The sequence below is a fragment of the Sus scrofa genome, chromosome 14 (genome assembly GCF_000003025.6).
Source record: "Sus scrofa isolate TJ Tabasco breed Duroc chromosome 14, Sscrofa11.1, whole genome shotgun sequence".
Taxonomy (NCBI): Eukaryota; Metazoa; Chordata; class Mammalia; order Artiodactyla; family Suidae; genus Sus; species Sus scrofa.
The window spans coordinates 84,387,059-84,414,825 of record NC_010456.5 but is presented as its reverse complement, the minus strand read 5'-3'; the positions used below and the strand labels follow the sequence as shown (position 1 = coordinate 84,414,825).

The 27,767-nt window shown below is 36.6% G+C and overlaps 1 protein-coding gene and 1 long non-coding RNA gene across 4 annotated transcripts in view; one reads left to right on the top strand and one right to left on the bottom strand.

Moving 5' to 3' along the window:
• LOC110256712 overlaps positions 1–8,416 on the top strand; it is a 251,639-nt gene extending 243,223 nt beyond the window's left edge. For all 3 annotated transcript variants that reach the window (XR_002338609.1, XR_002338610.1, XR_002338611.1), the window contains exons 4-5: positions 7,094–7,290; positions 8,309–8,416. This is a non-coding gene — a long non-coding RNA (uncharacterized LOC110256712). The remainder of the gene's footprint in view (positions 1–7,093; positions 7,291–8,308) is intronic.
• NRG3 (neuregulin 3) overlaps positions 9,479–27,767 on the bottom strand; it is a 1,088,386-nt gene continuing 1,070,097 nt past the window's right edge. Inside the window, 4 exon segments of the mRNA XM_001927008.5 lie at positions 9,479–13,940; positions 14,182–14,253; positions 20,524–20,694; positions 25,396–25,523. Of these exon segments, the coding sequence (XP_001927043.3) occupies positions 13,433–13,940; positions 14,182–14,253; positions 20,524–20,694; positions 25,396–25,523 (879 nt within the window). The 3' untranslated portion in view covers positions 9,479–13,432.

Below are 27,767 nucleotides of genomic sequence, written 5' to 3'. Positions count from 1 at the left end.
TTTCTCACCTCATTTATTTAATTTTATTGGAGTGTAGTTGACTTACAATGTTGTTTTAGTTTCAGGTGTACAGCAAAGGGAATCAGTTATATATCCATTCTTTTTTCTTCCATATAAACTATTAGAGAATATTGAGTAGATTTCCCTGTGCTATATAGCAGGTTTTTGCTAGTTATCTCCTCTATTCATAGTAGTATGTATACATGTCAGTTATCTTTCTTGTTTAATATTGAATTCATCTAAGTCTCTGCAGATATCACTGAGCTCAGCTTTGAACATTTTTTAATGTCTCGCTTTTTATTTTCTAAATTTTTTTAACTGAAACTTTTATTTCCTCTGGTGATTGTTATTTAGAAGAGTAGAATCATTTCTGTTTACTTTTTAACATTTAAAAACTTTACTTTGCATTTTTTTTAAAGTTTTGAAACAAATAAAATTTTAGGGAGAAAGAGTAAGAAATTAGACGGCTTCTTGTGTTTTCAACTGCAGTACTATAAGGGCCTATTTTTACATTTTCCTACTTACTAATTCTGACAGATTTCAATTCTGCCGTATTTCTTCTTTAAATAATATTTTTCTTGACTTCCTTCCTTATATAATGTGTTTTTAGCCATTGCCCTTAGTCTTCGATCTCATTCTGAGTGTAAATTTTCTTATCCATTTGATATAATAGCTGATAACTTCTCAGGTGCAACATTAGAGAAAATTTCATTTCAAAGAGAGTCATGACCTCTGCCTATTAAAGCTACATGTTTGACCTTTGTTTATCCCTATGAATTGCTTCAGCGTCCTCCTGGAGAAAGATTTTGACTGTCAGAAGTTCCTAATAGCTTGTGTCTACCCAGCAGTAGTTGGTGTGTGGGAGAGATGGAGTGAATCCACTCTATTTTTTTTTATTAGCCATGTACACCCTACTCTAAGCCCCTTCTGATTTTGGCACCCACTGAATATGGATTTAGGGGAGGGAGATGGGCACCCAAGTTGGAACTTCACTCGTCTTATCTTGACATTGACTTGTATGTTGACTTGCATAAAGGACCTACACACACACACACACATACATTTATAATGACATTTCAGTGGTGTGGCACCTTGAAATGAATGGACAGGAAAGATCGACCACACACATACTCTTGTTTGTTGAAGCAGATAGCCTGAGGATCACCTTTTGTACACATTCTTCACTTAATGAAAAGAACGGGTGTAGCCATGGCCGTGGGTATGGTCCTTGTGGCCTCCTTCTTGGCATGACTGCCTGTCATACTTGGGATAATAAACAGCGATTTTGCTAAGTACTTGATCACTGCATTTTGTATGTAGAATTTCAGATAAGCCACGAAGTTGAGTGCATGTCCCATTCCTTAGTTCTTTACTGTGCTCTCATTTCCAGCACTGATTATCTCCTATCTGTGGGTCTGAGTGAGGTAGGGTCAAGATCATCCTCACTTAGCCTTGGATGGTCTACCCTGCGTTGGACATGGAATTATGATTATCTGAAATTTATTGAGCCAGATAATGATAGAGATTCAAAAATAGTAAGTCTTCAGGGACTCTGGTTTGAAATCCAGACCCTACAATGTGTTATCTGTGAAACCTTGGGCAAGTTTCCTAACTTCTCTGTGTGTTGGTTTCCTCATATTTAAAATAGTGATCTTACTCATATCTACTTGATAGGGTTATTATGAAGACTAAGTCGATACAGGCAAAGCATCTAGAACTGGGCATATTCTCAATTCTTTATAATGGTTTGCTTTTATTTCATGTCACTGCTCGTAGGTTCCACAGCTGATGGCAATTTTTAAATCATCATCTCTTGGAATACTGACATTTTTAGTGTGAGCTGAGAGATGTGAATGTAGTCAGCTGTACAGAGGTTTCTCTAGGGCTTATGTCTTTTTATCCAGGTGTTTATATTAGCAATAAATATTATTATTTTAATGGTCAAAAATCCATCAAGAAAGCTGCTACAAAAACAAAATTAATACTGTAAGAGAACCCAATATCTATCTATATATGGAAATATGCTAATGCAAAAATAATTAATGGATATATGTTCAATAACATAATATTGAAATGTTGACCCAAGTCAAAGGTAGGCAACCATTTCAAACTCAAGTAATATATATGATAATTATTTAAAGAACCCTGTGAAAAAATGAAATGTGCTTCTTCATCCATAATTGTTACTTGTGTAACCATTAATAATGTTATTTGTAAAGATACTTTACTGAGGAAATTATTAGAGATCATATGTAAATACAGCAGGATAAAATGTTTTAAATATTAAATGACTAATTTTTAAAATGACATATGGAACGCATATCTTTATTCAATTTAAAACATTGGAAGGAAATATACTCAAACATTAATAGTGGTTATCTCCTGTGGTACCTTCTATTTTTCTCTTTATATATTTTATATGTAAAACATGCAGCATTTCATCTAACTAGAAGTTAAAATTAAGCTTCATTAAAATGATGCATTTCTGATCAGATCTAAACCAATTACATTTTAATTACAAAGTTATATTGATATGCGAAATAAATAAAAAAATTCAAGTGGATATTAACACTGTTATTCAATTAAATTCTATAAGTGGCTAATACATAATATCCAAAACAAATTTGCAGAGTGGCCATACTGAAAGGTAGAACTATGGAGAGGGTAAAATCAACAGTGGTTGCTGCGGGAGGGAGAGGATGGAGGGATGAGCAGGTAGAGAAGAGAGGATTTTTGAGGGCAGGGAAAATCTCTGTATAAGACCACGATGGTAAATACATGTTGTTACATATTTGTTAAAACCCATAGAATAACAAGAGTGAACCATAATGTAAACTATGAATATTACTTGATTAGGATGTACCCATGTAGGTTCTTCAGTTGTAGCAAATGTCCCACCCTATTTGGGTATGTTGATAATGGGAAAGGCTCTGCATCTGTCAAGGTAGGAAGTATATGGGAAATCCCTGTACATTCACCTCATTTGCTGTGCACCTAAACCTGCTCTTAAAAAAAAAGGAAAAGAAAAGAAAAGTACCACACTCTTTTGATGACTGTGGCTTTGTAATATTGCTTGAAGTCTGGAAGAGTTATGCCTCCTGCTTGGTTTTTTTTTCTCAGGATTGCTTTGGAAATTCTGGGTCTTTTGTAGTTCCATATAAATTTTTGGGTTGTTTCTTCTAGTTCTGTGAAAACTGTCATAGGTAATTTGATAGGGATTGCATTGAATCTGTAGAGTGCTTTGTGTAGTATGGCCATTTGTACAATATTAATTTTTCCAATCCAGGAACATGAAATGTCTTTCCATTTCATTATGTACTCTTAAATTTCCTTGTTTTATAATTCTTGGCATATAAGTCCTTTACCTCCTTGGTCAGGTGTATTCCCAGGTATTTGACTTTTTGTGATGCAATTTTAAAAGGAATTGTATTTTATTATTCCTTTTCTAAAATTTCATTGTTAGTATACAGAAATGTGACTGATTTATAAAGGTTAATCTTATCTCCGGCTACTTTGCTGAATTTATTGATCAGTTCAAGCAGCTTTTGGGTTTTGTCCTTAGGGTTTTCTATGTATAATATCATGTCGTCTGCATATGGTGACAGTTTTATCTCTTCTCTTCCTATTTGGATGCCTTTTATTTCTTTTGTTTGTCTAATTGCTGTGGCTAGGACTTCGAAAACTATGTTGAAGAGCAGTGGTGAGAGTGGGCATCCCTGTCTTGTTCCAGATTTTAGTAAGGCTTTCAATTTTTCTCCATTGAATATTATATTTGCTGTGTAGTACTGGTACCAAAACAGACATACAGACCAATGGAACAGAATAGAGAACCCAGAAATAAACCCAGACACCTATGGTCAATTAATCTTTGACAAGGAAGGCAAGAACATAAAATGGGAAAAAGAAAGTCTATTCAGCAAGAATTGCTGGGAAAACTGGACAGCTGTATGCAAATAAATGAAACAAGAACACACCCTCACACCATGCACACAAACTCAAAATGGCTGAAAGATTTAAATATAAGACAAGACACGATCAGACTCCTGGAAGAGAACATTGGCAAAACATTCTCTGACATCAACCTCATGAATATTTTCTCAGGTCAGTCTCTCAAAGCAACAGAAATAAAAGCAAAAATAAACCAATGGGACCTAATCACACTGACAAGCTTTTGCACAGCAAAGGAAACCAAAAAGAAACCAAAAAGACCACTTACAGAATGGGAGAAAATAGTTTCAAATGATGCAATGGACAAGGGCTTAACCTGTAGTATATGCAAGCAACTTATACAACTCAACAGCAAAAAAGCCAAACAACCAATGGAAAAATAGGCAAAAGACCTGAATAGACATTTCTTCAAGGAAAATACACAGATGGCCAACAAGCACGTGAAAAAATGTTCAACATTCCTGATTATTAGAGAAAAGCAAGTCAAAACTACCATGACCACCTCACACCAGTCAGAATGGCCATCATTAATAAGTCCACAAATAACAAATGCTGGAGGGGTTGTGGAGGAAAGGGAACCCTCCTCTGAATGTAAGCTGGTACAACCACTATGGAGACAGTATGGAGGTACCTTAGAAATCTATACATAGAACTACCATATGACCCAGCAGTCTCACTCAGGCAAATATCCAGACAAAACCTTCCTTAAAAAAAGACACATGCACCCACATGTTCATTGCAGCACTATTCACAATAGCCAGGACATGGAAACAACCCAAATGTCCACTGAAAGATGATTGGATTAGGAAGAGGTGGTATATATACACAATGGAATACTACTCAGTCATAAAAAAGAATGACATAATGCCATTTGCAGCAACATGGATGGAACTAGAGACTCTCATCCTGAGTGAAGCAAGTCAGAAAGAGAAAGACAAATACCATATGATATCACTTATAACTGGAATCTAATATATGGCACAAATGAACCTTTCCACAGAAAAAATCATGGACTTGGAGAATAGACTTGTGGCTGCCCGGGGGGAGAGCAAGGGAGTGGGAGGGATTGGGAGCTTGGGGTTAACGGATGCAAACTATTGCTCTTGAAATGGATTTTACAATGAGATCTTGCTACATAGCATTGAGAACTATGTCTAGATACTTACATTGCAACACAACAATGGGAGGAAAATTATGTATACATGTATGTGTAACTTGGTCCCCATGCTGTTCAGTGGAAAAAAAATTAATAAATAAGAAAAAAGAACAGAAAAAAAAAAAGGCAAAAATGCCAGACTCATTGATCCAGCCATATAATTTCTTGGAATGTGTAACTAAGACATTGTTTAAAGAAATTATTCTTAACCAATGAAGTTCAAAAAATCTCCTTACTAACCTATAAAATTTTTAATTATAGACCTCCTCCCCTCACCAAAAAATGCATATACCAACCTACACATAAACATTACTTACAATTTAGAGTGTGTAGAGACCCTATGCCTCCTGTTTATGGACCTGCAGTGTCCTTCCAAAAAAAGAAAGAATAATGTGTATTTTAACATTAATTGTGGAATTACTTATGATAATGAATGATTCGAAGCAACTTAAATGTCAAATAATAATAGGATATCTAAATATAATAACAAATTGGAATTTATGTAACCTTTAAATTAAATGTTTACAAAGACAATGTATTATCATGTTACAGTATGCTATACTATTTTTCAAGTTATAATAAACCATAGTAGGAAAATAATTATGAAATATACATATATATGGAAAATGAAAATACACTATATAAAAAGACACTACTTATTATGGTGTTAGCATAGTTGAATCCATTATGGATTATTTTCTTATTTTTCACACATTCAGTAACATTTTAAAAATAATATTAAAAAAAAAAGCAAAAAGAAATTCGTTAAATCTTTCTGTTGTGTGACTGTTCATGGCATCAGGTGGCCGGCTCTTCTTTTTCACTGGAGAAAAGACTCACAGTAATGCTTATTAATTTTTAGCTGGAATGAATGGAATCTGCAGGAAAAATGACCGTTTCAGTCAAAAGAAAGCTCCATTTCTCAAACTCTGTGCTATACAGTATTTTTAGGCTTAATTTGTATTCAAGGAAGACTGCAACTACGCATATCTGAGTCAGATTTTAATTTTCAAAATATGTTTATATCTGCCTCTATATTTGATTGAGTACCTTCCTCTGTTTAGCTTAAAATATGGCAGCATTCAGTAAAAGGTGTCATTCAATGAGAAAATAAGGATGGATTAATAGATAATTTCTTTTTATAATTTGGCTTATTTTTCCATAAATTTTCATAAACTTTGTATCAGGTTAAAAGAAAATGGCAACATTTTTAGTTTTTAGTAGATTTAAATTTTGCACCAAATAGGTACAATTAATGCCAAGGAGAAGTTCTAAACCTTTAAATATTATGAAAAAAGAAGAGTCCAGCTCATAGAGAAGAAATATGAACAAAAAATCCTTATCATGCAAAATATTTGTCTAGTATGTCTTTACATTATTTTAGCCTTAGATTTGATTTGATTTGTACTTGGTATTTTACTTGAAGCCTTTACAAATATTGTTATTGGTTTGTATTTTAGTCATTGTTGAAAAGGTGATTGTTTCGTTTTGCTTATTATTTTGTTCTTTTACACGAATGTATAACTTTGCCTCTTAAGACATAGAAAATACTTTCGTAAAAAACAATAAGAAAGTTGAAGCGTGTGCTAACAACATTAGGACAATTACAGGGCCCTGAGGTATGTCTATATAGGAGACGATATTGGCTAAAGTCATGAACCTTATCACATTTTGAAATGTTCCTAGTTTCTTTCTCCGCTAATACAATTCAAAACAACAAAACTATTTTTCTCTACAAAAATCACATCGATCTCTCATGTTAGCTGAAAATTCCCTGTTTAGTAAAAGAGAAGTGAGATAAGGGAATACATAGTAAGAATCCAACCTAAGGGAATTTGAGTGTCCAGCGTGCTGAAAAGGAACAACAGAGAAATGGAAGTTAAGGATTTCCTCCACAAATGACCACTTATGTGAACTCAAGATTATTATTAAATTGACCATTAACTTTACATCTTAATTTCTAATAAGCAATATGATTTATCTCCCTAGAAACCAAGTGCAGATATAATGAAACTAAACTTTACTAGGATATCAAGGGACATACGACATGTACTATTTTCCATAACCTTCCTACCCCACTGAGTAGTGGACATTATTCTGAAATGGTTTCTTGGAAGAAGATAAAGGAGATACATATACACTCCTTCAAACAAGATTATTATCACAGGTGCAAAAGATCAGTTTTGGTAAGTTTATTTTACATTACACCTAAAAATATTCTGCTGACCATTTTGCATGTATATTTTGTGTGATTCACATTCCTTATTTAAAATATGGTGATTGATCAAATATATTAAATCAGAAGAGAATTCATTTTTTCTTTAATGTGTACAATTGCATACTTGAAAAGGTAAGAAAGAGTCAAGTAATTTTCCTCTAATTATCTTTAAAATATGTACACTGGCTACTGGAAAATGTGTAGTGATTTTAAGGTAAGCTTTTCATTCTTCCATTTGTTTCAGTTTAAACAAATGTAACCATTCTCCAGCCTTTTATTGGTAAAAACAGAATTTAAAAGCAGGCTGTATAAAACAAACCTTAGAAGATAATCACTATATTTTCTAGCTCTGGGCATTTCCTGGGAAATATGTCTGAATCCAAGATCTTCCATGTCATAAGAGTCTGGAGTGTCACACACTTGGGTGACCTGTAATGGAAAAATCTAAGGAAAAAGAGTACACCATTGAGTTTTAACATGTATACTCTGTGCTGTGTGTGTGTGTGTGTTTGTGTGTGTGTGTGTGTGTGTGTGTGTGTGTGTGTGTGTGAAAGAGAGAAGGAGAGAGAGAGGTTAAGCCCTTACATTTAAATTTATTTCAGAAAGAAAAGTATCAGTGTAAAGTGTAACAAGGCCATGTGAGTGGTTCATCAGATCTCTACATCAAAAAGAAGTTAAGAAAATGTGGATTTTTTTCTTCTCTTTCAATTTTGTAAACAACTACATGGAATCCATATAACTTTTAAAAACAACGTAATTGAAAGAGATACACTGGTTTTGATTCAAATATTTCAATTTTCCGTATTGTTTTACTGGAGACTAAGGAATTCAGACCTTAAGATCTCAATGAAAATAAATTTATATATGGAAGAATTAATGTTAGGCTGCTACTGGAAGAGCAAATAGGTATTGATTTGTCAAAAACAGCAATTGCAAGCACAATTAAATAAGTAACTGCATTTTTTGGCCTCTTTTGCCCCTTAAAGACAGGATTGTTTCCAACTGCAATCTGAGCATGTCTCCAGAGAAAACTATTCACTAGCAATTGGAGAGTTTATGTTAAGCTTGAGATGAATATCATTGAAAATATCAGCAAATATCCTAAATCTCCCATGAGATTGTGTCACGGCTTCTGTGAGAGGAGAACATCTTCATGGTCTCATGCCTTCTCTGAAGAACCCTGTGCTGTGGCTTTGATAAAGGTACATAGGTTGTAGTTTCCTTAAAAGAAAAAATCTGCTGCGAATTCTGACCCAAAACTCTGGGGCAAATGTGATGCTCAACTTTTGAAAGTAAGCATTTTCTGGGCCAATCTTTCTTCTTTATTATCTGTCCTAGGTAAATGTACTTTAGGAACAGTCACAAAAGAGAGCCCTATTTCTCCATGGTAATTAAATGGAACATTGTACATTTAAGTTGTTCTGCAGATTGATATATAGATTCCAATAATTTTTGAGTCTTACAGCCATTAACTTTCCAAAGGGTTGTGTATTGGATGTCAAATAACCAGGTAGTCTGAGTTAGAAATGACTGGATAACATTCTATTCAGTTTGGAAGGTATCATCCTCCTTATTTGACAAATAGGGCCATGGAGCTACTAGTATGTATAAGCAAATTAGAAGCTTTCACAAAGATGCTTTCCAATATAAAGATTTTCTAATTCATTTCCAATGATAAGAAATTATTGGCTATCACACAATTATTTCACTAGCAATAATACACGTGCAATCAATACAGGTATTTATAACAAAAAATTTTCAAAGTACTAGAAGCCTACTACTAGATCTGGTCACTTCTGCTAGGATCTGCACAGCTTCATCGAGTCTCCAACATTAACAAGAAGCTTCCCTACAATCGTTCTGCTCTCACTGCAATTACTCACTAGAGTTAGGTGGGCACTAGAAGCCAAAGACGCCTACCTGTTTAAGCACCTTTGGGAGAAGTAACAGTTAAATTTGTAAAAAATATATTTGAGATTATTATATACCATAGAGACAGTAATCATATACACCCATAGTTTAATCTTCATTTCTAAGAGACAATCTAGCAGAGATTTTACTCTAGGGTCTTTTGAATTTTTCAACCCAAGAATACTTCTGCTTACCTAGGAAAGAACCAGAAAATGCCTGTATAATATAAAAGTTGCCAAGTTAGCTGATTTCTGAATGATTTTATTTCATTGGCATTCCATGAGGCAATCACTTTAATATTTGTCAAATGAAGTAAAAATAAATCTACCAAAATAACCAAACACCTAAATGTAATATACATATATATTTTAATACATACATATATGCTCGTATATGTATGAGTGTGTGTGTGTAGTCACAGTAGGGAATAGATTAAGAGAACAATGTTGATCTTAAGGAATGCATTTCTCCCTTTTCCCTCACTATTTCTTTAAAAGGGAAAGAAAGAATAAAAGAGGAAGAGATAAAGCTTATTTAAAGGCCTCATTTCCCATCATGTATTGGGATGAATTTAAAATAGAGAATAGCCCAGAAACATTGTATTGGTCTTTCCTGGATGAAGACTGAATTTCTGCAGACTAAGGTACAAACATAGTATAGACATGCTATCATTGAATACACGGTACTGAATCTATACAATTGAATAATAATAAAAAAGTATTCTTTATATATAAAATGTTTCCTGGATAACAAAAGCTCAAATAAAAACCCCACCCCTCCTCCTGTGTTCCTAGGTATACTATAGATTGATTTGGGAAGTGTTTCACAGCACTTGTCTCAGGGCAATATTTTCTGGTTTGTGGGCTAGAGTCAGAGGAATTACCATCCCCTTCACATAGGGAATCATGGTTTCCCCTATAGCACCATACTGCAGGGAAAGTGTAAGTGACTGTTACATATATCAAGCATACTCGGGTAGAGACCTGGTTATTGAAAGCCTTTGTCATTGTCCCCAGAAGCTCCACTCAGGTTGTAGCTGTCAATCAATCCAGAAGCCAGTGGTCATTCTCTGGAATCTGCTTGGCCCCTTTGTTCATTTTTTTGGTAGGTTTGAGAACTTATTATGGTCAAAACATTATGAAGTCCTAAAAATAGCACTGTTTTTCCTCCAGAGGAACTTGCTGTATTGCTACTTGGAAATAATGTAAAGCATTGGAGATTGGATCAACCAACGAATAATCAGTTCTTCAATCACAGCAAGGTAGATATTGGACAAGAGTGTAAAACATAGAGCACTTAATATACATAGGAAAATCAGAAAATTTAGATGCCAATCTTCCAACATAACTTTCCCTATTATTAGCATAAAATTGTTCAGATATTTTGAACAGCATTCTATAGAGGTCCCTGGCAAATTAGAATAACATAACTTTATTTAAAAAAAAATAAAAGACATCAGGAAATGATTCAGGGTCATAAATGAGTGACATTCATTCTCATGGAAATAATGAATATGCAACTTAATTAATTACCAAATCTCCAAATATCTATTCACATAATAAATGCAAGAAAAATGAAAAATCAAAGGTGTTTTGTAGAAATAAAAACTTCTCTGTAGGCACGTGAGCTTGAAGGACAAGATACCGATGGCTTCAGGTGTTGGCCACATTGTATCAACTTTGAATCTTGATGCAATCAGCACTTGTCAGCTGGTGCCCAAAGAGGTGCTTTTTGATGTGGACCTTTTTCACAGGAGAGCTTCATACTCCAAAAGGGGACAAATGACCACTGAAATTGACCACTAATAATTGTTCTTAACAGAGCATTTTAGTCTCAACTATCAATTTGGACATTACTACCTCTAAACTTTACATCAGACCACCAGTAGAGGTTCTGGCTGTTCATACTCTTTAGAATGCATGAGGCTATTTATAATCACATAATATATCATTGTACTTAAAAAAAATAAGCGGTTGGATCAGGACTTAAGTTTGATGATTTTGATCTTCTCAGAGTAAATGATGTATTAAAATAACTGTGGCAAGTCACAGAATATACAACCTTCTAATTAGGTGGCTTCTGTATGAATCCATTAGATATGCAACAGGTAACATTTTAGCGAAAAACCCAAGATGAGGTTGATTTCAACACAACATACTGGATATTGCAACTTGCAGGGTTTTTCTATACCTGTTAAGACCATCTTTCTAAAATTTTCCCAAAGATATAATATTTCTCAATGAGTAGTTAGATAATCTAGATGTTAAAAATTTGTAATCTTTTAAGGATCTAACAGTATTACCTCTACATTCAAAACAATAGAATGATAATGGGACATCTAATGAATACCACAAACCTTTTGTTAAAGATAAAATGCATTTCTACTAAAATATTTTCAGCATTTGAGTCTTTGAGTTACCACTAAACAATAGTCTTTTCCCCTATGGCATTATGTCTGGTATTAAAAAAAATAATCTCAAAGAGCAATTTGTCATTCATTTTAAACAGAACTTAATCTTCCATAAGAATCAATATTTGATTCAGAAATAGTTACATTCCCTTTCAATGGAATATGAATCTTCCACAAGTAAATTTTAATCAAGGTTTTCCCAAACTTAAGTGAAATAAATCTTTTAAATACTTTCAAATACTGTGCCTTTTTATTTAAAACAGTGTAAACATAACAACTCAACACCACCAATACTGGAAAAAGACTGGTTATGTGAACACTAATTTCTTTGAATGCCCCATAAAAATAAGGGTAAATAAAACAGACAGATCTTCAGGAGAAGTTTCAGTTCACCTTAGCAGTGGAAAAAATATTGCTTTATTCCAAATGAACATACAGCACAATTTACTGTTCTTTTGGGGGCTTCCTGTGAACTGAATAGTCTGGGCTTTGTGTTTTCAACAATTTATTCTTTCCGTATTAACCACAGAAGCCAATGTCTTGGTCCACACGTAGTAGACTTGCTACAAAATAAATAGTAATGAGGATGATGAGAAAGCAATGGATAACTACAATTTGATTACTGGCTTTTATAAATAATTTAAGTATGCATGATTCAAATTAAACACACATCCCCAACTTGCCTTGTGGTACTGTTATCATTAATGAGCCAATAGTTGTTCCTCTCAAAAATATTCACATCAGAAATGGTCTAGGCATTATCGAGAGTTTTACAGGACCCCCATCATGCAAGTGACCTTGATTTACTAACTGAACTTTATACTTAATGGAAAAATTGAAAGTGGACAGATCTAAGAGGGAAATTTTTTTCTGAATATTAGATTCCCTGATGTTTCAGAACAAATTTTAGCAAGCTTAATACACACACACATGCACACACATATGCACAATGAACACATGTGCATATAGCATACCGTTGCTCGAATGAGCAAGCCCACACACACACACACACAGACACACACACACACACACACACACACACACACACACTGAGAAATGCTCCTTTGGAGCCCCTAAACAATCTTAAAGAAAAACATTTCTCCTAGCATGATTTTAATGACACAACGTTGATGTTTTTGTCTCTTTTTCCGCAATAATTTCGTACCTTCCTCTGAGATCCTCTGCCTTCAAATTTCAGAGGAAGCTGGCACATAAGAGTGGCTAAGATTGCCCTGTGACTCCCTCTACCTCCTGCCTTTCTCCTTCCAGAGTCTTTTAGCCATTCTTCAAAAAGTAAATAGAAAACACTACATTTGTTGACATGACATAACCTGTGATGAGGCTGTCGAGTGAATAGAAATTTAGGGTTTGGGATTGGCAAGCCAAATGGCAAGGGACACCTGCTCACTGGCATGTCCGCCCTCAGGGCACAGCTCATCTCACTGAAACTGGGTAACTGCCAGTGCTTTTTTATAGGCCACTGGCGCTGTGGGGCGGAGGGTCTGATTTGCCCACATCTACTAAGAGCCAAAGAGGACGGTATTGGGACTGACTGAAATTGTACTCAGAATTCTACCCAAAAGCTTTAGGTAAGCTTTATCCCTCTTGAAACATTTCTTTCCCTTTAAAAAAATATTTTGTTAAAAAACACTATGATATGAGGGCGATAGACTATTTGGTTTCTTCTAAGTAGATGCTCTTAAATTAATGCATATAAATAATTTGTATTTAATCTCCTCTCTTTCCTGTTGAGCAAAGCATAGAATGCACAGATTCCTATATCTCAAAGTCACTTGGTCAGTGCAGGGTCTCTTTGTATTTCACTTCGTAAGACAAATTGTGCCTCTCGTTCTGATTTGGCCGTGGGACTTAGGGGGAGAAAGGCTGTGTTTTCACTCGCATTGTCCTCGGTTTCTATGCTGGCCAGTTCATAGTCTTCTGACCGCCTGGCATCAGTCAGAATTCGGATCTGCTCCTGGACAGTTTCTAGCAATATTTTCACTTCTTGTTGTTCCACTATGAGACAATCGCTGACTGGAATACTCACATTGACAATATCAGCAGAGTAGGAGTTTTTGCACCATTTGATGCTTTTGACTTCAGAAATCCCTGGCATTTGCATGCAGGTTTCCTCTAGACCCACTGAGGGGATGATGGGTACGGAACTGGCCCTTGGGGATGAATATCCCATCAGGTCCTTTTGATCCAAACTATTAAAATAGGAATTTGTCTCTCTTGAAGGCAGTTGCATATTTATTGATGCATTTTGTTGGGTTGTTAAACCATTGGATGAATACCTGAAAAAGAAACACAGCGTTAATCTGTTCTTTCTGCCCTGCTTCTATAGAGTGATATTCAGTCAACAAAGCACTTTCCACATGCACCATCTCACTGAATTCTCACAGCAACCCCATGAGACGGATACTATGTTCCCAGTTAAACAGAGAAGTCAATTGAAGCTCAGATAGGTGAAGTGACTTGCCCAAGGTCACACAGAAAATAAGTGACAGACTGAGACTCAAACCCAGATCTTCTTACTTTAAGTCCAGGGATCTTTCAACACACCACAGCTGTATAGGCAGGTGGGATATAGTCTTCCTGACCTCTATCCTAGAATAAAAGTAAATGGGGATTGAGCAGGTAAGTGTGGCCTTTCCATAGTGACACACAGGAAACCCATAACGGCATGAGTCCACTCCATCAACCTGACCACCCTCTCAGCCCTGGTTTAGTCCTTCTGACTCCTTGAGGCCACCCTTGGTGGGGGCAATCTGAAAGCTCGATATTAAGCATCAAGGTACTACAGTCCTGAGTTTCTCTGCTTCACATTGCCTTCAGGAGAACCAAATTCCAATTTCCATCATTGCACACTGCTCTGTGAGAACTGCCCCAGTGCCAGTTTGGTGAGCCTAAGCAGTGGGGTGAGAGGTATACAGTTCCTCTGTCTGCCAAGGTGAACATGGAGTTCCACGGGGCATCTAACAAGCCAGTAACATTCCTCACGTGGTTTCTGGAGCCAGATAACATAGTTCATGGGTATGTGGCAGTGGCTTGTCGAGAATGCTATCATGCCATTCCAAGCTGCCCGACTATGCCAGAAGCTGGCTATCCCCTTCTTGATTGTTCAGAGCTAGTGAATTTACCATTGCCTTTGAATTTTTCTACTGCCAGAAAGTGGGGCAGGGATATCATAGCTTTGTAGTCTTGGAGCTTGAACAGCAGTATTTATTCTATTTTTCAGTTATTTTTTCTTATTTTTAACCTCATTAAACATTAAAAATTTTAAGCATACTCTGAACACATTCACCCTCTATATATAATACATCTCGTTCCCCTTGTCTTACATTATAATGTAAGTAAAAAATCATGTTTATACATAGAAAGAATAATTTCAGTGAAGTGTGTTGCATACTAAATAGAAGGGTTTGTTGAACAAAGACATGATGGGAGCAATTTAGAGGTCTTTCTGCCAGATAGTATGAAAAGATTTGAAAACAAATTTAGGTGTCATTGTAGTCCCATCTTCTCTTACTGTGCTTAGTACAGAGTTGGCCATTGATATATTTTGATGGAATGGACACATGAATATGTGAACAGATCTTCAAGGTAAATACTCCCTGTATATCCCAGTTAGCATAACAAGAGCTAACATGTGCAGAGAGCTTTCAAAAGGTACTTTCATCTCTAATTAACAAATTGATTTTAAAAAACCTGTGATTTATTCATTATTATTACCATGTAATGGATGAATAAACTGGACTAAGGGGTACCCAAATGACTTGTCCCAGATTATACCCTTGGTAAGCAGCAGAGGAAGAAATTAAACCCAAATTGCCTTATTTTAACTGATACTATTAAAGCCAGAAATGAGTGGGCATATCAAGGCACACCTCAAACTTTTTGGGGACATATAATCTTCCCCTGCACAAATTGTATAGCCATGTACAAGGAAATTCTCGGGAGGGACCTTATTCCTTTCTCTTCAGTGTTATATGACTCAAAATCTGAGCCTAAAGGTTCTGATCAAGGAATCAATTTCAACAAGAAGAAAGGGGACACATTTCAGGCTTTTGTGTTCTTAGCACCATTCTCTTGCCACTATTAATGTGTATGAAGATAGAGAATGTCTGCTATCAGATTCACCGATGGCACAGAGCCAAGAAATTTAGCTAGGATAAAATTGTCTTTCACGTGGATCTCATCAGAGTATACCTGTGGGCAGAATCTAATAGGTTGAAATGTGATGGTGATGCTTACCAATTCTTAATACCTGGATCTAAATACTATTTGTAAAAACGTTGGCTAACAGTGTAAATATCTTAGAGGATTTAGTCAATTGAACCTTCAGCAAGTCAACAATATGGCTTGACTAAGAAGTAACAAGAGGCAATTCAAGCCAAACATGGAACAGCCTTTTAATATGCCTAAGTGCTAAATGAAGGACTGAGACGAGAAAGAGAAAGTGCAGTTGACTTACGTGTCACCTCCAAGCCAGGTATGGGTCACACGCTGGCAATGACTGAAGTCTAAAATGCTTCCATCAGAAGACCTAAATAGACATCTCTCCAAAGAAACATCTAAATGGCCAATAGGCACATGAAAAGATGTTCAACTTCGCTAGTTATTAGAGAAATGCAAATCAAAGCTATGATGAGGTACCACCTCACACCAGTTAGAATGGCTATCATTAATAAGTCTACAAATAACAAATGCTAGAGAGGGTGTAGAGAAAAGGGAATCCTCCTCCACTGTTGGTGGGAAGGTAAACTGGTGCAGCCACTGTAAAAACAATATGGAGGTTCCTCAAAAACTGAAAAATAGAACTACCATGTGATCCAGCCATCCCACTCCTGGGCATATTCTCAGATGAAGCTATAATTTGAATAGATACATGCACCCCTATGTTCATAGCAGCACTATTTACAATAGCCAAGACATGGAAACAGCCTAAATATCCATTGACAGCTGAATGGATAAAGAATATGTGAGGTACACCCCCACACACATACATACAGTGGAATATTGGCCATTAAAAAGAATGAAATAATGCCACAGAGATTATCATACTAAGTGATGTAAGTCAGAAAGATAAAGATAAATACCATATGATATCAACTTATATGTGGAATCTAAAATACAACACTGATAAACATATCTATAAGACAAAAATAGACTCACAGATATAGAGAACAGACTTGTGGTTGCCAAGAAGGAGAGGACAGAGGAGGAAAGGATTGGGAGTTTGTGATTAGCAGGTGCAAACTATTATAGATAGGATGTATAGACAACAAAGTCCTATTGTATAGGACAGGGAACTATATTCAATATCCTCTGATAAACCATAGTGGAAAACACTAGAAAAACAATGTATACATGTATAACTGGGTCACTCTGGAAAGTAACACAACATTGTAAATCAACTACACTTCAATAATTTTTTTTTAAATTTAAAATGATGAAATTAGAGAAGATGCACTTTAAACAATTAGAACTCTCCCAGAATGTTTTAGGCCTTATATGATTTCAAGTCCCAGCACCATTACATGCTCTGAAATCTTAGACAAACACCAGCCTCACTTTAGTTCTCTCATCAGTTAAAATCATCAGGTAGTAATACTGACCTGGAGGACTGTTCAGAGGACTAACTGAAGTAATATGTGTGCATTATATAAGTAGAGGCATGCTGGTGGTCCTTGCATCCTTCCTAGGGTTTCTGTGAGTGTCCTAGCACTGATCTTTGAGTAGCTGATGCTACTCTGCAGAAGTTTAAGTGAGGGCTAAATTTCTAGATGTGATTCTTGATTAGAAGATACTCAGAGCTCTGTATCCCTTCAGAGTCAAGAACTCTTTCACACGTTTGATCCATAAGCTTGTTATTTATTGACTGTAAAATATCAGTTTGGGCCATTTGGACTGCCCTTCCTCCAATCCCTCAACAAAATAATCACAAGTGCATTTCCTCTGTAACCATGTGAGTCAAAGCATCCTTTGAAGATGAATGATTTCAACAGTTAGTCACTTGGTTTGATTCTCCCAGTAATTCAAGGATCAGGTCAAGAAATTTATGTTTACCCAGAGGACTCCAAGACCCAGTTCTTGATATGTATGGCATTAGATGAAGTGACAAAATTGAAGGAATCCACATTTCCCATTGGAGCCATTCAATTAAGGGACTCCATTTATATATTGCCATCCATGAAGGAGATTTTTCTTCACATTCCTTTCTTGGTTTAGTGGTCTATTTAGTCAGAAAGGTCAGTATTCAGTCCAGTTCTTTTTATATGGAGTTATCACATGGGGTAGCCATTTAAGCTCTACTATCTTTAGTGTGTTCATCTATAAACTTCCTGAAGAATAACTAAATTAAAATTGGTAAAGTTGCTATTTCAATGAAGTAGGTAAACAGTATATTTAAGATCCCTTCTTTGAAGGTAACAATCTAACATTTGTGATTCCATCTCTTTCTTTCTAGCACATGAACCCATTAGTTTAGTTTGCCTGACATAACTCAGTGTAAAGCTCTGTGAGCCCCCACCATGGTTGTCACCAATCTGCTGATATGGAAAAGGCTCTGGAAGAATCGCCTTTACACCTGACTTCTGCCTCAGTCTTTTCTCAGATGGGTGCTGAATTCAAGCTGAGCTTATCAGTGCCAAGGAGAGACATGACCTACATGGGGAGTCTAACTAGCAGAGAGCATCCACATGCTTGATAAACAGGCAGGAGATGGCTGATGGCTCTTGCAAATTCATTCACTCCCCCTCCAGGCCAGGGCCAGATTTGAAGAGGGCCTTTAGCTGTGAAATTCTATTACCAATTCCATTTCCAGTCCAAAGAGACAGTCAGTCCCCCAGGAGTGGAAAATAGCTATTCTCAAGAACTGAGAATGAGATCGCTCCCTGAGATTCATTGTGCTAAGCACACAGTGACTGAGAGTCACCATTTATCAACACTGGGTGCACAGCACACACAGGAAAATGCACGTGGCCAGCCAGCTGGAGATAATACTCCAAACCCAATGATGATTGAACCAAAACAAAACTGCCACCATGCAGACAATACATGTAAGTCTCCCAGGAGTTAAAAGACAAAGCAGGGTCTGGACAGGCCATGGGAATATTTTTGCCCCTGGAGATTTGTGTATGTTTGGTTCATGACTGTGCCTTGCACAGGCTCAGAGCATCTTTACACTGGTACATATGGAATGATAGCCAAAACAGTGCCCAAAAGAAGAAAGACTGCATGAACTGAGTTCTCTCTCCACCCATAAAATCTCTGAACTTGATTTCGCCACACTCATTCCTCCTCTTAACATTCACCCCAGGGGGAAAAACAATATACCTAAGTAACAGACATTATTAGTAATTTAAGAAGAGAAGAAATTATGAAACATAACTAAACATAGGCTAAATGCAAACCCTTTTTCCAGATACAAGGCAAAGAGAAATGCCAACTACATTTCAACTTGCATTGTACATTTTGGACAACTCAGCTGTTATGTTGGATGTGCAAATCTCACCCCAGATCTGTACCAAATATACTTTATAGTCCATTTGGAAGTGCTTCAAAATTACAAAACCCAGACACAGCCTATTTATTTCCTATCTTCTAGTCTTCCTACAGAAATCTGTTCCTGAGATTCATCAGACATGGCACTGTTGAATACATATCTTGCCCAGAAGAAAAGACAAAGGTAAGAGTCTGGAACAGAACTCAAACCTGCTTTGACTTCCAACTTGATAAAGACAGAGTGTAAAAGTCACCCAGACCAAAGCAGCACAGGAACCTGGCCTGGCTCATGCAGAGAGAGAGAAAAACTAGATGCAACAAGAACCTGGCTTGAATGAGGGAACAGATTCCTGGAATTTCTGGAGTAAACCCTGATTGAATTGCTCTTGAAATGAATAATAATACTATAATAACTCCTGTGACAATAAATACCAGTACCCCTTCTCTCCTTCCTATGTGTCAGGTACAAGCTCTTGACACATGTAATTTCCTTTTAATCTGCCCAACAACTCTGAGCAAAACTGGTATAATTTTGTTCAATTTATAGACGAGAAAACTTAAGCTCAGATTATAACATTTTCTCACATTCATACATGTAGCAAGGGGCAAAGGTGAGACCTGAACTTCACTCAGTTTCTACAAGGGCTGCATGTTTGGTTGAGCAGCTTATGTTGGGTAGATGGTGCTAAGATTCATTCCATACTCCACTCACTCTACTAGGAGCCCTCTGAGGGTCTGTGTCCACTCAGAGGAAGAGACAGTTTGCACTGCAGGGATGAGCTGCAGCCATCCAATCCAGAGCCAACTTTTCTATCCCTGTACCATGAATAAAACTAGAGAGCTGAGTTCAGCTAGTTGTACATTATGACAGTATGCTGTCTACACTGACTGAGATACATTCAAGAATGCTCAGTGGAGCCGGTGCTATACATGTTACAGGTTACTGTTTATGGTGTTGTTCAAAATAGTGACTAGAGAATTAAGTACTTAGTGATTAATAATGATTAGAGAATTAAATAATAAGGATAAAGGAACACTTTAGTCCTCATAAGAGATCTCTATTTTTTTTTAAATAAAAAAAAAAAATTCCCAGGTATTTTAGCAACTGTATAATGCAGTGTCTAGATAGCTATACACTTACTTTCTTCCTGGTGTTATATTTCTTTTCCATCTAACATTTCCCTAATATCTATTTTCATTGTGTCTCTTCTTTAAAGTTAGTTTATCTTTGGTGGAACAAAGATAGAAGCAAGCATAAATAACCAACTAATGATGAAATCAGTGAATAAAAACCCAAGGAACAAAATAACTCAATTTAAAGCCACAGCATTCAAGGCACCCTCCCTAAATTCCATTGCTTTTAAGACCTACCCTTGGCAAGGTATTGTATCCTGGTCGGGAATCCTTGATTCCTCGAGTTGCTGATATGCTGGTCCCACAATTCCGCCCAGCCTACTTCTGGGAGAAGGGGGTGTCCTTCTGAAGGCGTTTCTGTGGAGCATACCACTCCTTTGCCCTGGGCTGCAGCAAGAGGAGAGACTCCTGTTGGGGGAAAGAAAACCAAGAGACAAATCAATCATAGCAATAATCTCACTGGGGGCTGCTCAAACAAACACTGCATGTGCACACCCCAGATCCTGAGTTGTAAGTCAGGCTCCACCCCTGCTCATAGGATATCTTCTAGGAGGTACCCAAAGTTGCTGAATCCATTTTATCTTTGGAGAGACTGAGAAAAGATAAGTTCCAGTTCTTGTGTTTCTGGTTTTCCAGTTTGGGCTGGAGTACAAGGGGCTTAAATAATGGCAGCTTTCCACCAGAGAGGTGTGCTTCAGGAATTCTTCAGCTCCTGATCCTATCCTCCCTCATCATCTAAGCTATAGGAGCATCTCTAATAGAGATAAAAATAGCCTTGTTGGTAAACACTGATAAGAACTAAACACATAAAGCTCTGAGAGCTTTATGGGGAAAAATTCCCTTGCATTAGTGGTAGAATAAACAAACCGAATTTTAATTGCCATTTTTCTCCTTAATATATACATGGTACTTTCCCAGTTTCATTATCTCAAATTTTCATAAATCCTTAGAACCAAAATTATTTTTCTTTAGAGCTTGCTCTTTTAAACCCTTTTTTTTTTTTTTGGTCTTTTTTTTTGCCTTTTCATGAGCCCCTCCTGCAATATCTAGAGGTGTGGAGGTTCCCATGCTAGCGGTCTAATTGGAGCTGTAGCCACTGGCCTACACCAGAGCCACAGCAACGTGGGATCGGAGCCACATCTGCGACCCACACCACAGCTCACGGCAACGCCAGATCCTTAACCCACTGAACAAGGCCAGGGATTGAACCCAAAACCTCATGGTTCCTAGTTGGATTTGTTAACCACTGCACCACGATGGGAACTCCTTAAACATTTTTTTTATTGAATGAAAGAGCCTTTAAATTCTATAGCGCTTTACAATTTTCAGAAGTTTCACATGCATTATTTCATATCATCCCATAATAACTTTTAAGTTTGCTTTTAGTAAATGTCTGATCATATATGTCATGTGACTCCTATGTCAGAATACCCAAATAACCATATGTTATCAGATGCCATCAAAAGGCAAAGGCATAAATGGGGTAAACCTCAGGTAAGATCCCTACATAGATCACATTAAACAAAGAACTAGACTCTGCACAGAGGTCATATTACTCATCCCATGCCCATTCCTCTGTCTACCCCCTGAATTTATCCCACTACCATATGAACTGGAAGGAGAACTTTGCTTCGGAATAGACATTCCATGAGATGACAGTAAGTGAACCTAGAATTTTCATGTCACATTCTCATTGAGCTGTGAAAATAACAATAAAACCATACACAGAAAGAGGAAAAAACATTTTCAAAATTTAAATATACTTTCAAGTTCTAAAGGAACCAGTCCCCTAACCAAATTTATCCATATTACTATATTATTTGGAGTTCTGTAACCTTTCCCTACCAATAGCACTGTTATTTCCACTTAATAAATAAAAAACACAACATCTCAAATATTATGAAAGGTCAGAATTTGAGAACCTGACATGTGAGTGCTAGTAGCTACCTTTCTGCTTTTGGCAAAGTAACTGATCACACTTCATAGTCTTCAAGCCCAGCTTTAACCTTCTGAGTTTGTGCAGACACCAGATCATACCTGGCAACATTATTACAATGTCATTCTGCATCAAAATATTTCTAATGTGTTGAGTCCTAACATGCTTAATAAAAAGGACCTCTAGTTAGATCACTGAGCCAGCAAGTTTAAGGAACTCTGTAATAGTTAATTTGTTTCCCTCTCTTCCAGCTTCTGTCTGTACCATCCAATGGCAACTGTGGAGTCCATGGGGTACTCAGGCTTGGATGCTAGAATTAGCCACACCAGGGTGTGCATCTCAGGTCTATATGTTACTAGCAGCATATTGGGGGAAGCACTTCTACCAGTCAGAGTCCTGGAGGGAAATAGATGGCATCTTAAATTGGGTCATTTGGGAGGATTTTGCTATTTACAAAAGTGTACGCAGTGTTTGAGAAAAAAAAAGATACAGGATGCTTCTGTACATCAGAGCTGGTAACAATGGGAAGCTGCCACCATCCTGTAACTGGAGGGACAAGGGGAAAGCGCAGTTACATGAATGAAGAGAGAAAAGGATTGCAAGAACAGGACCACCTGGCGGGTGCTGTGGCCCCAGGAACAGGGATGTAGCTGGGGCAACCAGGCAGGGAGGGAGGAGGCCAAAGCACTAGGACCTCACTGGCCCCTGCCCTTCCATCTCTTGGCTGGGCATCGCAGTGAACCAATAAAAGCCCAAAGACAAAGGAGCCTGCTATCCTCTAGGGCATAGGGCAAGGCAGAAAAAGGTAAAGCCTAGATATGAGTGGAGGAAATGCAGATAATGGTACTAGCACATGCTTAGGTATTTTTATAGGATTGCTAGGGAAGTTAAAAGAAAGTGTGTAAAATATCTAGCAGGAAGCCTGGCATATGTAAGTGCTCATCACAATAAGTTCCCCCTGATTCCTCTGCCCAGACTGACAACTCAAGGGCTTATACTCCAGGGATTTGCTTCATCTTAAAAACCTACATACGTGCTGCCTATAAATGACTTATATTACCAAAATATAATGCAATAAGCATGACATGCCATAATAGCTTTTGTTTTTAAAAAGAAAAAGGTTTCTTTTTCTTTTTTACTAAACATGAGAAATAATGACTTTGATTAATAACTTTGTATCATAAATGAGTCATCCAAATGAGTCATATTTGCAGTGCACAAAAAGAAATTAATTATTCATCACTAGCCAAAATGTCACAACCACAAAATCTACCAGGATGAACTACTGACCCATCTTAAAAAACAGTTCTTTACCTGTTGATCAATCAACTATTCAAGCTTTCTAACCCAGTGGCATTCAGGAAGTTATAGAGCACTTTGTAGGACATAAATCAGTGACCAGGTTATCAATCACGAAAACGTTTAAGTCTACTGCATGTTTTACAAAACAAAAGCTATGATATATTGAACTATAATTTACAAAGTTCTAAAAGCACCTTATAAATCAACCTTTGCCTATCTATCAGGACACACAATGTATGTCAACAAATGCTGCAATGTCATTGAACCAAACAAAAAGGAAGGTCTCTCAGAGACTTCCTTATCTAATCTGTGAGTGATTCCTGGAAACCAGAGTAGAAGCCAAGTTTAAGAGGGGGTACATCAACAGACAAAAGTAGGGGTAGGGTATTTGCAGCTCAAATACATTAGAAGCTATAATTCTTTATTATACCAACTTTAAAACATGCATGGCATAATACAGTACTTAATATTATATTTAATTATTTTACTTGGCTGGATGGAATACCATTTTAACATGTGTTACAACCAGCAGAGGAAAATACTCCTTGGAAAAAAAAATCTTCTAAATGGCTGATAATTTTGTACTTCTTTCCCTAACTGAAGATCTTCCATTAGGTCCAATGAACTTAAAAGCTCTTTTCACAGCGAAATATTTATAAATGCCCCAAATGATATAAACCAAAAATTGTAGTTAATAACTAAAGTAATTATCCAGCAGTCAAACATATTTCATCCTGTGTTGAAAATATTTAAACCATTTTTTTTTAAACTTAGAAAACCCTTGGTATCTCATTCTCTACTCATGTAGAATAAAAATCACCATCAAATTCTGAGGATTAGTATCCAGAGTAACTGAAAACCTCATAGGAAATGTGGCCAGCAACAATAAAATCTGTTTTGAGGGGGGTCCCTAATAGGTGAAGAAGTTGGTTTCCTTAAAGAATTCATACTTCTGTCATGCTGGTTTTCAAAATAGATACCTAAAGACCAAGGGTCAACAACATTGATTATTCATTGCTGGTAACAAATATATTTTCCCTCTTCTGTTTTGAAAAAATTTTTAATCTTTTCATAATCTTTTCAGAATTTTTTAAACACTGTACTTCTTACTAAGAAAAGGAATCTTAATCTCTAGTCAACTTCCACAAAAATTGAGGATATATTTTGGATACACATATATGTAATGTCTGTTCCAGCAAGTCCCAAGCACTGGCACTGTAGAACAAAGACATTCAATTTTCAGAGTTCCAGTTTCCTTATGTAGAAAACATAGCATCTAACTAGAAGATGTTGAGGAATGTGCTCGGCCTCAGAATGCTATAAAATTTTTAAGATGACTTTTATAAGATAATTTTATTTTTGGCTTTCTCCCCCAGAGTCAATTTTTATGGTCAGCTTATAAAAAAAGGCCACTCCATTGATAATGGCAGATCTTATAAACTCAAGGAGATTTTCTAGGCCTCTTTCCCCTGGAAAGTTTTCTTTAAGAACCATGTTAGAAGACCTGAAGCATGTCCCATCAGCTGCCTAGGGAAGAATTAGTCATTAAGTTTGCAGAGGGTGATAAGGCAGGCTAGGGAAAATCATGTTTTTAATAGTCTTTGGAATGCAATTGTTTCATTCACTGGGCTGTGTCTGCAGCCTTGACGGGTGGTGTTAATAGTTCCTTAGGTTTCTTAAAGGGGCATGGTTGCCTGCTGGTATCTTTGGTTTACCTGCTGTGAGATGTTAGAGCATCACATCCTGGGGAACTGCAGAAGAAGCAAGAACAATCATCTTTCCTGAATAATGCTGCCATTCCTTGGCATGTATGGTCCAGCTTCATACACAGTGTCAATGTGCCCATGCCCGCCACCATTAGCTCTCTGTACCTGTGGTGTTTGACAGATTGGCTTCCTCTGTCAGGAGAAGGGACCTCTGGGAATGACTGGGGGCCGGCAAAACTTGACTCCATCATTTTCCCCAATGCAGTCACAGGATGCCTTTCCGCCTTTGAATACTGTGGAAAATCACATGCACAAAGTTAAGCTGGAGGAGAAGTTATGAGAGGAGGGTCTCTGATACTATAGCTATGTGTCAAAACATTACTGGAACTTACCAGTAACTTTTCCACTGGGCACCTGATTAGGAGAATGATAAAGACATCATTTTCATCCCATTTCTCACACACTGAGTATGTTCTCTCCCCTGGTCCCCCAAACTCTTTGTGATTAGATAATGTCCATATAACAAGGTTCCTCACTTTAGAATCCTATTACTATCTTTTCATTTCAGCATTTACCCATGGCACACTATGCCTAAGAGCCAAAGTCACAAGTGTTTTTTTTTTTAATTGAAGTATAGTTGATACAAACTATTATCTAACGCAATTATTTTTTAGTCAATGTACATTTTACCAAAAAATTAATTAGGGCTGAACTACTAACAATAGGGATTCAATAAATGCTGATTGAATGAACTTCAAACAGTTTTAGAATTATGGAAGGTTCTGATTTAGAGTATCTTCCCACCACTCTCCACCATTTCCCTCTTTCGGCCTGTTACCAGGTAATTGCTATATCTAACAAGAGAAGTGTGTGAACAATTTATTCTTTATAGTTATAAACCCTTGGTTTCACCTTTAGCTATGGGGTATCATGAGGCATGGGAGCCTAGAGAAAACCATATGTAGAAAACTATATGGCTTTCTTTAGGCACATTAAGAAAGACTTTTCCCCAGAGTTCTCCTATGACATAATGGATTAAGGATCTGGTGTTGTCACTTCAGTGGCTTGGGTTGCAGCTGTGGCACGGGTTTGATCCCTGGCCCAAGGAAATTCCACATGTCGCAGGTGCAGCCAAAAAAGAAAAAAAAGAAAGAAAACTTTTTCCCAAGGGAAATATCACATGAAATCTCAACCAGGCAGCAGTTGCCAAGTTTACCACTCCTTGGACACTTAGCACTTGAACAAGCAGTAAGGGGTAGCAAGTTCTTTTTCTAGAAAACTATGCTGAGAAATGACATTTTTTGTATGTTAACCAAACTAGAGCAATATATGAATAAGAATTTCACAAAAAAATAGATATACAAAATACATATGAGAAGGTGTATCACTGTACTCATTGTAAAGAGGTGAAAATCAGAACAGAGAAAATTAAATTTCAGGAGTATCTAGAAAAGGCAAAGATTCAAGAAAAATAGAGTTGGTGCTAATTTGTTGGGGTACACATTGGCAAAATGTTCCCAGATTTTAAACATATATACCCTGTGATCCCAAATACTACTTCTAGGGATTTCTATTGTTAATTATAAAAGTTCAAAATTATACAATTACCAGGATTATGTCAGTGGTGGAATTTTTAATGACAAAGAAAAAAACAAAAAAGAGAAAGAATTAGAAACTATAGAAACGGCCACAAATAAATACTATACAGCCATTGAAAAGAATAAAAACAAGGTGCAAAAAATGTATGCATAATATGGATCCACTTGTGTAAATAAGGAAAATGCAGTAAACAGATGTGTACATAAGTGTATGTGGGTATATACAAATGTATTTAGCTTTGTGTGGGTATATACACATATGAATAGATTTTATATGTACATATACATGTATATTTCTGTGTGCATATGTTTGTGTGTGTCTGTGTCACCTATGCAACTGCACAGGAAACAGATGGAAAAAAAATTTAACTAGATGGTATCCTTGGGAAAAAGTCTATCAGTGGGGATTGGCTATGGAGTCTAGGGAAATTGTCAAGGTTATGTAACTTCAAAATCTTTAAGTAAATGTTTTCTTTTTAAGTACTTCCAAAATAACCCAAATATTGTTAGTAATGACATCTTGAATCAGAATATGATTTTTACGAAATGGATTTGACATAGGCTAGACTTCTTACAAAATGGTGTGAATGACATGGAACAAAAAGAAGATATAGAGATAATTTGGAAAATTATGGTTGTTTTCAGTGACCCCAAATGACAAATTCCAAAGAATGATGGAAATACCTTCATGTGTACTTCTCTGATGATTAATTAAAGCTGTTTATCAGAAACCATGGAAAAAGTGAACTGAATCAACATGTTATTGAAATATAACCAATATCTTTAATTTCTATCTGATTTTAAGGTTCTATAAAAGACCTACTCGGATTTTTTCCCTAACTGCTAATAAAATTGTTTTGGAAGACACACTCAGGGGTTCGCTGTGGTGCATCAGGTTAAGGATCTGGCATGTCACTGCTGTGGCTCTGACCCCTACTG